The sequence below is a fragment of the Trachinotus anak genome, unplaced genomic scaffold (genome assembly GCF_046630095.1).
Source record: "Trachinotus anak isolate AG129_WGS33_773 ecotype Australia unplaced genomic scaffold, CSIRO_AGI_Tana_v1 ptg000006l, whole genome shotgun sequence".
Taxonomy (NCBI): domain Eukaryota; kingdom Metazoa; phylum Chordata; class Actinopteri; order Carangiformes; family Carangidae; genus Trachinotus; species Trachinotus anak.
The window spans coordinates 1,616,552-1,630,584 of NW_027273857.1; the positions used below are offsets into that span (position 1 = coordinate 1,616,552).

General features: G+C 39.5%; 2 protein-coding genes across 2 annotated transcripts; one reads left to right on the forward strand and one right to left on the reverse strand.

The window, feature by feature from the left end:
* Positions 1–348: 348 nt before the first annotated feature.
* On the forward strand, positions 349–8,065 carry cybb (cytochrome b-245, beta polypeptide (chronic granulomatous disease)). Its single transcript, XM_071479685.1, has 13 exons — positions 349–501; positions 816–908; positions 2,470–2,580; positions 2,746–2,830; positions 3,072–3,220; positions 4,024–4,205; positions 4,453–4,585; positions 4,844–4,936; positions 5,075–5,328; positions 6,092–6,254; positions 6,352–6,498; positions 6,939–7,063; positions 7,929–8,065. The coding sequence occupies exons 1-13, from the start codon at positions 457–459 to the stop codon at positions 8,044–8,046; spliced, it is 1,698 nt and encodes a 565-aa protein (XP_071335786.1). The 5' UTR covers positions 349–456; the 3' UTR covers positions 8,047–8,065.
* A 1,600-nt stretch (positions 8,066–9,665) lies between these two features.
* LOC139622410 (dynein light chain Tctex-type 3-like) lies at positions 9,666–12,413 on the reverse strand. The gene is made up of 6 exons (XM_071479740.1): positions 12,275–12,413; positions 11,917–12,176; positions 11,574–11,615; positions 10,729–10,852; positions 10,520–10,597; positions 9,666–10,168 (listed from the first exon to the last, which is right to left on the reverse strand). The coding sequence occupies exons 2-6, from the start codon at positions 11,941–11,943 to the stop codon at positions 10,095–10,097; spliced, it is 345 nt and encodes a 114-aa protein (XP_071335841.1). The 5' UTR covers positions 11,944–12,176; positions 12,275–12,413; the 3' UTR covers positions 9,666–10,094.
* Between the last annotated feature and the right edge of the window lie 1,620 nt (positions 12,414–14,033).

Sequence of the window (14,033 nt, forward strand, 5' to 3'; positions counted from 1 at the left end):
ACTTTTCATGGACATTTTTCAAGTGATTATAAGTTGCAGCCATAAGAAAATTACTGATCTTTAAAAATGCTTTTTAATCTTTAACGATCTTTAATATGAATTCTTGAAAAGGGCAGCTTTAAGTATGTTATTTCTACTAGATATAAAAGATTAAGGTTCATTATTCCCTGGTCTCTGAGCAGCTTTTGTGCTTAAACATTTCACAGATAAACACCAGGAGTCATATTTTTTACAAAGACTCAATGAGGAAGTTCTTTGATTAGAGGAATTAATGAGGAATGAACCAGCGACTGGCGGGACGTCAGACTTCCTCATTTGCTCTTGACAGAGGTTATAAGGTGAGTAATCAGGCCACTGTGCTCTTTACTGTCCTCCTTCACTGCTTCCTGCTTCCTTCTACATTATCACATTGACACACTCTCCTCCACACACACAGTCTCAGAGGCTCTTCTCACCATGGGGAACTTTGTTGCCAATGAAGGACTCTCCATCTTTGTTATTGTGAGTATTTTTGCCTTAATTGCAGCTATTTTTATTCGCCTTATAGTGAGGAATATTTTGTGAGATGCAGTTAGTAGACAACTAGATAATGTTTTCATTTGAAGGGTTATGACCTAAAATGTGTGGGAACCACTGGAGTAAAATCTGAATCTAACTTTAAATTATAAAACACACCTCAGGTTTGTGTTGTGTTTTTGTTGAGTTTGGCTTTTTTGCTGAAACTGTCTTGATCCAGTCGTTTCGTCCCTGAATGAATTTTGAATTATTGGTGTAATGTTGTCTTGTAACCTGAGGTGTTTGGATGTGTGTTTCAGCTGGTGTGGCTGGGGATCAATGCATACCTGTTTGTGCAGTTTTACATTAACTTCCTGGTGGAGAGATGGTTTTACACCAGGGTCCTGCTCGGGGTGAGTCTGACCTGCAGCATCACTCGCTCTGATATTTAAATTTACAGTTTCTTCACTGATTTTGATTCATTTACAGGGTTAAGTGTCTGTTCTCAGCTTCAACAGAGATAATTAATGTTCTAGGAAAATATAAAACGAGTCATTTCAAAAAAAAGGACCTGGTCTCTTTCAGTTCCTCATAATGCAGCAGCTGTTAGGAGACCCCATCATTAACATACTCAAACAGACACTGCAGCACATCCACCCACACCTCCTCTCTTCCCTTAAACTGCAGCAGAATACAGATTGATCAATGAATCGATTAATCAATCAACAGGAAATTCATCTGCAACAGTTTTAATGACTGAACAATCATTTAGGTTTGTTAGTTTTCACCAAACACTTTGGTTCCAGCCTCTGGAGTCAGAATATTTGATGCTTTTACAATCTTCTATGATATCAAACATTTTCACCACTCGGTTGCTTTGTGTTTACAGTCACGACACTGATTTATTTCAGTTTGATTTAATATTTAAAGATTCCTCAGATAAAAACCAGCAGAGTGTAAAAAATGATTGATGCAGAGAAGTTTTTTTGGCAGGTAACTGTTCTGCTTGTGTGAACTGAAGCTATCGGATGTTTATAAGAATATAAATCTGACATGTTGGGTCTTTTTTTTAATATATATCCATTAGAGTTTAAAATAAAGCCCTGTGGGTTTGACTAGTGCTATGAGGGCAGTTCTTCTTAGATATCACAGAAACAAAGCTTGAATTTTATCAGCTGAATTATTCATGTCCTTCCTGTAACGAAATGACACAGTTTAAAATCCCCAGCACCATGTAAACACTTCACAGAATTGATAAATAAACACATCCACGCCCACATTAATCTCACCTTATCTACATGGCTTTGTGTCAACATACAATAAAACATGCACGTAGCAAAGGGAAGGAGGGCTGACGTCTAGTTTTGTCTGCGGTTGCAGCTGAGTTCACGCTGAGCTGATACCACCTGCTGCACAGCTGGCCTCAAGTCAGCAGAAGTGAAACACGGAGGCTCTTACTTTTTTTACCTGTATGTCATGGAACCAAATATCATCACAAATATAAAGAGATGAGGAACAATATCCATAATTACTGTTGTATAATTTAACTTTTACCCCTCAAAGTATCAGGAGATCTGTAAAATAAAAAAGTTAAGGTTTAGTTTGTTGAGGCTGAGATGATTTTAAGGTTCAGGATTAAAGATAATATTCGTATCAGTTAATTGTGAAGGGAAGTATATTGATGGCACGCGCATTTTCACCAGCATTTAGTTCTAACTGCATTACATTACCACTGTGACTTTAACACTAATAAATAAAGATACTGTATTTGTACTGGTTCGTGCCATCTGGGATAAGCTGCAGCTCAACAGGACCCTACTAGGGATAAGTGGATATAAACAATGTAAAGGATGGAGGGATTATTTCAACATTTATACAGTGTTAAATAAAATGTGGGTCAAATGTAAGGAAGCACATGCCTGCCAGTATTAAAGGAAATGTATTATTTAATCGTCCCTCTCTCTGTCTCATCAGCATGCCCTGTCCTGGGCCCGAGCTCCTGCTGCCGCCCTCAACTTTAACTGTATGTTAATTCTGCTGCCAGTTTGCCGAAACCTCCTCTCCTTCCTCCGTGGCACCATCCAGGTACCCATGAAAACTAAAGTTTACTCCAAAACTCTAGATCATAGAAAAAATGTTTTTATTCCCAGGTTTTATCATTATTAGAGGAGTAAATTTACAGATTTTCTCCTATTTCTCACGCCTCATTATTTCAACATTACTATATTTGTCTTTCTTGTTTGCATTCAGTGCTGCAGCCGCACAGCCGCCCGTCAACTGGACCGAAACATCACCTTTCACAAACTGGTGGCGTATATGATTGCCTTCCATACAGGTAATGTTTTTGTGTGACAAAGTCTTTACCAGAGAAAGATGCTGTTTATTGACCTGAACAAGAGTATTTTAGATTTTCCTTTACTGAGTTGGAAAATATTATTCATTTGATATTATAGCACAATTTTTTTACATCCCACATCTCTGTCATGAAATTCCCTGTTATGAACCTTTGAATTCATTTTCTTGATCTTTTTTCACTGACTTAACTCATATACATCTCCTTTCTCTCCTTTTCGTAGCCGTGCACATTGTTGCACACTTGTTTAACTTTGAGTATTTCATGGACGCCCAACTGAATCGAAACAGCAGCCTCCTGCCCTTTGTCCTCTCTGAAATCGGCAACGGGGACAACCTACCTTTCCTGAACCCTATCAGGACCAACGAGACGGTGAGTTGTGGTCACTGGAGAATACAAGGTCATGCTTGTGTGGTGTCTTTTCTTTTTTTTTTCAATATATATTCAATATTCAATATCTTGTAGTTGGATGCTTTTTGTGTTGCTAAAGAGTGAAATTACCAAAGCTGGATTGCTAAATTTGGTGTCTAAAAAAAGTATTACTTCATCTGACAAACTTCCTCTTTGGAGGCATTTGTCTTTGCCAATATTTTGTCATTTTAGAAACTTCCTCTTTACAGTATTTAACTTCCAAATGTATTTCTTATAAAGCCAAAACACACCATGCATACCATTACATCGTTTGTGGCATCAAAACAAACAGCTTCTCATGTCCTCCGCCTCAAACAAAGTCTAATATTTAAAGACTCAGTGATCAACACCTGCTCTGTATCTGAGACCAGAAACGCTGAAGAATCACCATGCAACATGGTCGCAATACACTCGAGAGAACATGGCACTAAACACACAGCAAGCTAACTTCAACCTTGGTGTATTTACTCCTCGTCTCCTGACAATCCAACCAGCAGACCAACCAGAGGAGTATGTGCCTCTGTTCAGCCTCAGCAGTGAGAGGAACTACGACAAAACAGACATTTGGTACATGTGGGAAGTTAGCTAATAAACCTGACCTGCAGGGGTGTTGAGATTAAAGTGGAAACAACTGAGGAACTGTTAAAGGGGACGACCCCGTGACCACAACCCACAATGTGACTAATGAACTGTGTGATTTTATCTGAGAAGAAAAGTTAGTGAACTCTTACTTCCCTAACAATCCAAACTGCTTTCTGATGCAGAACCCTACCATCGTCATGTTCACCACCATCGCCGGGCTGACAGGCGTGGCCATCACGCTCGCCCTCATCCTCATCATCACCTCGTCCATGGAGGTGATCCGCAGGTCGTACTTCGAGGTGTTCTGGTACACCCACCATCTCTTTATCATCTTCTTCATCGGCCTGGTGTTCCACGGCTATGGGTGAGAAGTTCAGCCTCACTCAAACAAGACCTCTACTGGACCTGGTTTGGAACTGGTCATTCACAGTTTGGCATTAAATTTAAACTAAATGTGATACACAATTAAATAAAATAAACAAATTTGCATTTCAGTAGCACCAAGCTAACGTGCACTGAGCCACTATTGAGTCCTAAAATGTGACTCATGTATAATAATAATACTTCTGATCATTGTTTAATCATTAATAATAATGTGTTTGTGACTGCAGGCGTATTGTGCGAGGGCAGACACATGACAGCCTGCTGACCAACAAACCAGAGGCCTGCGCTGACCAGTTTGAAGACTGGGGAAAAAATGGGTCTAACTGTGCTGTACCAGTGTTTGCTGGAAACCCACCGGGGGTGAGCTGTTAAAGACAGCAGGGTGTTCACTGCAGGACACCTTCGCTTCCATACAGTGTTGCTGTAAATAACAACCAGGAAATTGTTTTGCTTTATGTTTTGAGTGTTTCCTTTTGTATTTCAGTCTAGTGTGAAAAGGCTTTTTTGTACGCTTCATATCAACCAAAATAATGTTAGATAATTACATCATCTTTTAGGCTGTGAACATTATTCATAATAATCATGAGTAATAATTTAGTATCATTTCCCTTTCTCCAGACATGGAAGTGGGTGTTGGGGCCAATGATTCTCTATGTGTGTGAGCGAATCGTTCGCATCTATAGAGCCCACCAGAAAGTGGTCATCACCAAGGTGTGTATGTGTTTGATTATAAGACAAAGTAAAGACACTGAACCCTTTCAGACACATTGAAGTTAAGCTTTTTTTCAGCTGCAGAGACATTTGAACCTCTATCTCTAACCCCACTATAACCCTGTACCTGGTCTGCAGGTAGTGATGCACCCCTCTAAGACTCTGGAGCTGCAGATGAAGAGGAAAGGCTTCAGCATGGAGGTGGGTCAGTACGTCTTCATCCAGTGTCCCTCCATCTCCAGGCTGGAGTGGCACCCCTTCACCCTGACCTCCGCCCCCGAGGAGGACTACTTCAGCGCCCACATCCGTATCGTCGGGGACTGGACTCAGGCGCTGTACGAGGCCTGTGGGGGAGACAAAAACGAGACTCAGGAGGCCTGGAAACTGCCCAAGTATGACATGTGTGGAAGTGGGTGATGAAAGAGGAAAATTATGTCTGGAATTGCTCTTGATTGCGTTTAACTGCAGCCTCTGCCTCCTCGATCCCGCTCTCCTTTGAGAGGCTGTCAGTGGGGGGGGGTTTATTGTGTGTGTCTGCAATTGTTCTCGGTTTCAGGAGTGTATATAATCTAATATAATATAAAAGAATATAATCTTCCAGCGTCCAGTTAGTGACCCACAGTGGGTCCTGCTGCTCAAGCTGCAGCATTTTCTCTTCTCTTCAGGCCTTTATCCACAGCTGCTGCCTCTGCTGACAGGACCTTCAGAGCAGTTTGCTGCTTGCTTACTTACACATACATGTTATTTTCCATTGACAAGCACCTTGGTTTGAGTTGCTCTAGATGTAGAAAAAACAGATTTCATTTTTCAGCAAGATTTTGAGATTTCAGAAGTTCTCACATTACTGTTTGATGAAATGAAACTTGACGAATGAAAATTTGTTGAAGTGACACTGGTCGTCTTACACGGTGGGTGACTATATTGAAATTTAGTTCTGCATTATTCTTCCCCACTCTTACTCTTTCTTTGCATTGAGCACTATAGGAAAGTACATTTACTCACTACATGTCAGGCAAATTTATGTATTTCTATATTTATATGAGAGCTGCAGTTGCTTTTCAGATTAAGATTTTACATTGAAAAACATAGAATAATAACATGATACTGTACATCCATCCATCCATCATAACCAGTATCTCTGTCTATGTCTCTCAGGGTTGCCATCGATGGCCCGTTTGGTACTGCCAGCGAAGACGTGTTTCGTTACGAGGTGGTCATGCTGGTGGGCGCGGGAATCGGAGTGACTCCCTTCGCCTCCATCCTCAAGTCTGTGTGGTACAAACGCATCCAGAACAACCAGGACATCTTCACCAAGAAGGTGAGAGGGACCAAAATTCACCAAAAAAAATCCCAGATAATTCCTGCATGTTTTGGTAAACACAGTGACTCATGTTGTTTGTTGCCATTCTGCTCAGATCTACTTCTACTGGCTGTGTCCGGAGACGGAGGCCTTCGAGTGGTTTGCAGACCTGCTGCAGTCTCTGGAGGGTCAGATGACGGAGAAGGGCATGACCGACTTCCTCAGCTACAACATCTACCTCACCCGCTGGAAGGAGACCGAGGTACGATGGAGACTTCAAACCTACACATGGTCACTTCTCTTCCTGATGTGTCCTTGTCTTCTTCTAAACCAAAGAGAAAACCGCAAAACTGCTTTTCTGCTATAAAGGGCTGGAGGCATCTGTTCAACTGAGGTTAAAAATTCTCCATTAAAGCACCTTATTGTCTTTTAAGACTATGTGTGTTGAGGACATGTTGTAGAAAACCCTCTTCAAGACTCACTCATACTCAAAAATTTAATCTTTAAGTAAAAACCATAAAAGTTTTTGTACTTCCTGAAAAGCTGCACATTTTCCAACCTCTACATATGATAACGTAACATCTGAAAAGGTTGAAGAACTTTTAGTGTCTGACAACCTGGTCACACATCTGTACACTGACTAACTGCTTTCATGTCTGTTTGCTGAAAAAGTCCTTTAAATTCAGTTTTTCCTCTCGTCAGGCGGCTCATTTCCGTGTTCACCACGAGGCGGAGAACGACCCGATTACAGGGCTCAAACAGAAGACACTTTATGGGAAACCCAACTGGGACAACGAGTTCACCAACATTGCGTCAAAGCACCCAGGGTGAGGCCTTTTATCACATTATCACAGTGTACACACACAGTGTACAGTGATCCCACCGGCACCCACTGACCTTTAAATCAAAGACGATATCAAAGTGATTTTTAATGTAACGCTACTAATGCAATAACTGCTGCTACTATTTCCACTTGGGCCACCGCCTACCAACTACCACATTTAACTCCAGTCATGTAGAGACGTCTGTTCTGAGCACTTGTGGTTGAGAGGGCTTCAAATCACATTATCTGACACATTGTCCACAGTGTTTTCTTCTGTTTTATACAAGAAACCAACTGTGTGATGTTTCACTTGCACTTTTTGAAAAGTATTAACACACTACAAGTCTATATTTGTCTTCTGACTAATACCTTATGTACAGAGGAACAGAAGCAAGTCAGCTAGCTGGAAATCCAGGGAACGTCCAATTGCCACAATTTGCATCAAGACAAATGGGAACACACAGAAAACACACACATACTTTTAGATTCAGTGTGACTTACACTTTCCTGGGATTCAATTATCTTGGCTGTACGTTGCAAAAAAGACAGTAATTAAGCCATTTAAAAAGAAAATCCAAAAAGAAAAGAAATGCTCTTTGTAACTGCAGAACTTGCCTGAGGATGATCAGATTTGTACTTTTTCTTCAGGATCAAAGTAATCCAGTGATATTTGTCACTATAATCCATAATGCGTAGCAAACAGGAACTGCTAATAGCTAATTCGGCATACTTAATATAGGTTACAGTTAGAGTTAAATATCGGCATAGCATCTGCAAGCCTGTCATTGTTATGCATGTATTAAAACATACATATCTGTGATAATATATCATGTCATGGTAATCAATTAAATGGTGTTTTGTGTCCTCAGAACTAAAGTGGGAGTCTTCCTGTGTGGTCCGCCTCAGCTGGGGAAATCTCTGTCGAAACAGTGTCTGTCCCACTCAGAGGCCGACGTCAAGTTCATCTTCAACAAAGAAAACTTCTAAAAAAAAAAAGAAAAGAAAATCTACAACTGCTGGAAAATGACCACAACAACGAGAGAGAGGAAACTTCCCAAGTAGCAGTGGAGGTCAAACGCAGACCTGAGACTGAGCTGCACATTTTACACCACAAGTTTTATGTCTTTGAATGTACATGAATTTAGTTGGGAGGAGAGACATCAGCAGCTCCTCACTGCTCAGCTGAACTTGACTGTTCCTCTGCTCGTTGCTTCTCACCACAAACGTTTTGCAAAGATGGCAGTCTTGCTCAAAAAAGGAGGAAATACCCCTGTGGTATTTTCCACATTACTTTGTTCTCCTTTTGTGTTACATCAGTAAGTGAAACGCTGCTGCTCCTGCTGCTGCTTTCAAAACTTTTTTTAGCTGTCTTTGTGCTTTGCCAGGGGTGGACACGGTCATGATTTCTGAGTTTCCAAACCTGGTGAGGAAAAAATGAGAGAAGACACTGCTTTAAAACTTTGGCTGCTTGAGTTGTGTGTGTCAGTGTGCCAAATATTTCACTCTTTTTCAGTTTTAGACATAATGAGCTGGTGAATCCCGGATGGAGCTTTTTAAATTTGTTTTCGTTTGGTTGTTTTAGTTTTTTTACGTGATCATGTGATCCTTCTTGAAAAAAAGAGACTGAATGTCGTATTTTTTATGTAAATTCAGCAGAAAACAGAAGCATAGACGTGAAGACAGCAGGAATATAGGCTGACATATGTTACTAATTTTATTAATCCTATATGTGACAGACACCTGAAGAATGACATGATTTTCATTTCAAAATTGATGATTATTTCCACAACAGTTCAACAAAAACTTTGAATACTAAATGAAGTTACAGCTCTGAAGAGGCATCAACAGCTAATAAAGTTTACTCATCAAAATCTGTCTTAACAAGTTGCAGATGGAGAAAATGAATCGCCAGTCGACTGATCGCTTATCAAGACAAGAATCCTGAATATTTTCTGTTTCAGTTTCTGAAACGTGAGGATTTGCTGCTTCCCTCTGTTTAATATCAATGTGTTTGCATTTTGGACAATTGGCTAAAACAGGACGTGAATATATGACATCACTCTGGATCTACTGATGGAGGGACTGGTGGACGAGCTGTTTTAAGAGCATCTCTAATTTTTTATAAATAAATGTAACAGCAGCTAATTATCACAGAGAAACCTGTCAGTGTGTGTGTGTGTGTGTGTGTGTGGTTTGTTTACTGCTGTCAGTCAGATTTTTTCAGTCTTTGTGTACATTTTTGCACACAGGACCAAGTGAATTTCCTTTTATGGATAATAAAATTGAACTTTCAGAAAAGCTGTGTAGAAATTCCTCCACCTAAAACATGTTGTAATTATTGATGTGCAGCAGCAGACACTTTGTGAAACCACTTCACACAGAATAGAGAACTCCCCCCTTAATGAGAACAGGTGACCAAAGAAAACACTGCGATGAAAAACAGCCTCATTTTAGTCAAGTGCACTAAAAGTTCATGTCTACAGTCATTCAGTGGATATAAAGAACCAGGTAAGCAGAGGAGAAAAACTACAAGACAATTAAAACTGAACATGACAGTTTAATAAAAGATAAATCATTAAAAAAAAAAAACAACTCAAACGTCAGAGTGTGTTGCTCAGAAATCTCCTGTTTATTTTCCTGCAGCGAACTGATCTGAGTACAAAAGTCCTTTTTCTCTCTCTGACATGATACACAGAATAAACAGGGAACAAAAACACTGGATGTGTTGGACACAGCTCCGTCTGTCAGGCGTCAGTGATACATAGAGGTTAATGTGAAGCTATTAAAGCACTGCAGTGACATGAGAAGATAAATACATTAAGATGATGATGTGCATCTGAAGGCTGAAGAAAATCCAGCTGTTAAAGGTCAAGCTTTGAGGCGTTCAAACAGCTGTATGGATGTGGACTCTGGCACTTGGTGGCCCCCTGCTGTTCATAGGGACACACTGCATTCCTCTTCTGATGGTAGTGGTGATCATTTGAGTATATTTATAGATATATATATCAACATGTATATTTCAGCGTGTGTGTGTTCTATGCGATGGCCACAGCAAACACGCTGACTACACAGTACATGGTGTGGTTTTCCCATCTCACAGTGCAGCTTCCTGCAGAGACAAGAAAATGAAAACAGTGATTTTCAGGTCTGAACTTTTGGACCAGGAGGATCCAAAGCTGATTTTTTCTCATTAGCATTTTATGTTCTTATTATTAAAAAGCTGACAACAGAGAGGAAAGATTGACATGCAACAAGGGATCATTGTAATGACATGGATTTTCAGAGGACATTTAATCACAATAGACTGTGGAATAATTCAAGTCTTAAATTCTTAAATTCCCTTTTATTTCTGCACCATTCTGTGGAGCTGTAACTCTGCTGTGGGATTTTGGTTATCTGTGGTTATTTTCTGAATTGATCAGACTCTCTCCATGTGAATCAGAAGTGGATGTCTCCTCACCGTCCACGGCAGTGTCCCAGTAGCAGGAGTTAGCTGTGTGGAGTCCTGCTCCTGTTTTCTGCATCACAGCACACGTCACTGCACAGACAAACAAGGTCTGAATATCACAGATTACAACATGGCAAAAACATTTAGGTATAGATGTGCACACAAAATGTAACTCTCATGTTGAAAAGGTTCATTTCACAGAGACGCAGACAAACTCATACCAATGTACTTGTATGGTTTCCCCTGTTTGACGAGCTGCGTTAGGCAGCGCTCCACGATGCTGGCGGTCCACTTGTTCACCTGACTCTGGCTGTAGTCGTCACTACCTAAGACGCCCTCGATGCACTGTGAAACAAACACACACACACACACACACACACACGGGTCCATGAGTTTACAGTCATGTGGAAGTCACTGGATGCTGTTTCACCCTGAGGACACTAAAGTAAAGAGCAAACACTGTTCTGCACTTCAATAAACATCACAGTCAGAAACCTGAGCGCAGCAGCAGTGAACAACACTTAGATAAAAAGCTCTGGGAACACAAAGTCTTTCCAACAATTTCTTCTAACTGTGACAAAAAAACAGCCCTAAAAGCAGCTTTCAGCCATGATTTGATCATGTGTTCATGGTCTGATGTGGTGTTTTTTCACACTACTTCAAAAAGTTAGGAACTAATATTGGTTGAATTGTGCAGCCCCTAGCTATGTGCAAAAATACAGCTCAGTTTAAAACACATCACATCACTAATTAAAGTGAAATCCAGACTAAAACGATGACAGAACAGGATTATCCAGGCTTGTCTTACTGTTATCATTACTGTTCCTGTGCTTTTCATTTATTCATGAAAAGACTCCAGGTGCATGAATCAAAGTTATCTGGGTGTGAAGTAACCTTTTATAACATCCTGAGAAATTTCAAAGTAATTTCATAGAAATAACTAAGTTGTGAGGCTCTAATTAAAGGCTGAATAATGACATATTTGGACTTAAATATTTCACTTCTCACAAAGAGCTGAAACACAGTGATGAGGCCTGATAGAGTGGAATAATGTGATTAACATCACCTCTTTGACAATGCTGTCAGCTTCTTCAGAGCTGAAGGAGCCCTGGAAAAAGAGAATAACAAACAGGTCAATGCAGGTTTTCAGACCCTGACTACACTGAACACATCCAGGTTACATGTCCGTCAGTCCATACAGTATCATTACATACCCGGAAAGGACACAGTATGAGATTAAACATCAGCACAATCATTTAAACATTACTATTATTATCATTAGTGAGACAGTGGACAGTTTAGCAGTTTAATTCAGTGTAAATGAGGTAGATACTAGTTTTTCGGGTGTAGGCTGAGAATGTGTGGCTATCCCGGTAAACCAAAACAAAAATGGCGACTCAGGGACAAACCTCGTTGCCGTTCTGATACTCCATCATTCCCGTCGTTCGCCGCTGGTTAACAGGAGATGCGGGGCTTGTTTGTTTGTTAAAATTAGAAATAGACGAAAACGCGAAGCTGCTGGAAGAAAAACACGGAGGAGGCTGCGGACTTCCTGCGGGCTGTCGACAGTCAACGACGGCCGACGAGAGCGACGGGAGCCCCGCAGAGAGGGCGCGGCTGACACCTGCTGGCCACTAATGGAACTGCACAATAAAGTCCAGTCCAAAACCTGAAAGAAACGACTGCAAACTGTCAAATTTACACTTGTTTCCAAGTCAAACTGATATTTTCAGATACTGCGTCCAAAGATATGTTGTTTAAACTCACCCACACACTTGAGCATGAGCCTGGTCCCTCCGGGCGGTGCCCGCAGCCCGCCGGGCGAACACAGGGGGAGCTAACCAGTTATTACCTTTCCTGCTATTGACGTTAGCATTAGCAGCTATTTAATTACCAGTCTAGAAGAAACTCTTGGTTTTTTTTATATTTAATATACTTTTTATATTTCTGTCACTTTCCAATTGAAGTTAGCATTCTAATAAATTACTTAACTTTTCACGTCACCTCCAGAAACAAAACGGGAGCTAATGCTAATGCTAATGCTAATGCTCCAGAGCGAAATCTGTGCAGTCTGAATATATTTTAAACTATTTCTGCTGGGGAAATATTAATTACACACATTTTGAAGCACTTAAACACATATTTTTTTTTTAAAATCCTCTGGACAAATCAAAATAAAATCATACATTACTTTTTTTTATTTATTATTTATTTATTTACTTTTATTTTACCTCTCAATTTAAGTTATTTATATGATTTTATCAATATTTGTGACAGTCTGTTCTCAGTTGTATTGTAATTTATTATCAGAAATTATAAGTTTATTAAACCATCATTGGGCTATCACCACATTTCAAAATTCTTAATTTTTTCACAAATGAGTATGAGTACAGATCAAATATTAAATGTAAAGCTGTATGTGTGGGAAATAAAATCATTCAGTAGTAGTGTCCACATTATTCATATATATTTGATGTTTTTCTTTCCATTTTTACACAACCTTCAAATTATGACTTTAATTTTCATTCTCACAATGTCATATTTCTCTATTAAAACAACAAGTTATAAAAGAAACAGAGGGAAAAACATTTTTAATGTAGTTTTTAATGTACTCAGCTTTTCACAATACAAAAATAATGACTCGTGTTCAGCTTTATATCAAAATGTTTCACTGATGTCACAAAAATCCAGAGTGATAAAAAAAATTAACATGAGAGTCAGTTAAATGAGATTATCACGACAGAATATAAAACTGATGCATCTCCTTTAAATGCAAACAGATCACATCAAAAGTGCAAATGTGCAAGGACCATGTCGCAATAAATAAGAATATATACATCCTCACAGTTTAAAACTCTCTCACACACACACACACAAACACACACACACACACACACAGCTTGAGGTTCAGCTGCTGGGTAGGACACACTCCACACAACAAATTAACAAAAGTGAAAGTTAAAAACCTCCCAGCAGCTGGGTGATACTGGTCCTACTGGTGCAAGAGGCTCAGCTGTAGGTCACTTGTGAACAGTGGTTAAAGTATAGTGGTTGATTTTAAAGCTGCACTAAAATACAGGGAAAGGGAAATAAAACTATATAGTCAGTCCAGGATTTTTGTATATATGACAGTTTGGATTTGACTTGACGTAAAATCTTTGGATTCACAGCAGTTACACTGGCTGCAATGAAAAATGCATCAAAACATTTTGGAAACTTAAACTCTTTTCAAGTAATAGATAGTGAATCGACAGAAAATTAATCAGCAACAATTTTGATAAGTGATCCGTTGTTTCACTTATTTTTCAAGCAAAAACTGACAAAAATCTGGTTCCAGCTTCTAAAGTCTGAATCTTTCTGAAACTTCTATGATGGTAAATTAATTCAATTAACATTTTTCACAATTTTCTGACATTTAAAGACAAAACAATGAATGATTCATCAATAAATTAATCAGCAGATTGATCAATAATGAAAACACTTCAATGCAGCCCTAAATTTCTGAAATCACCCCTGCTGCACAGCC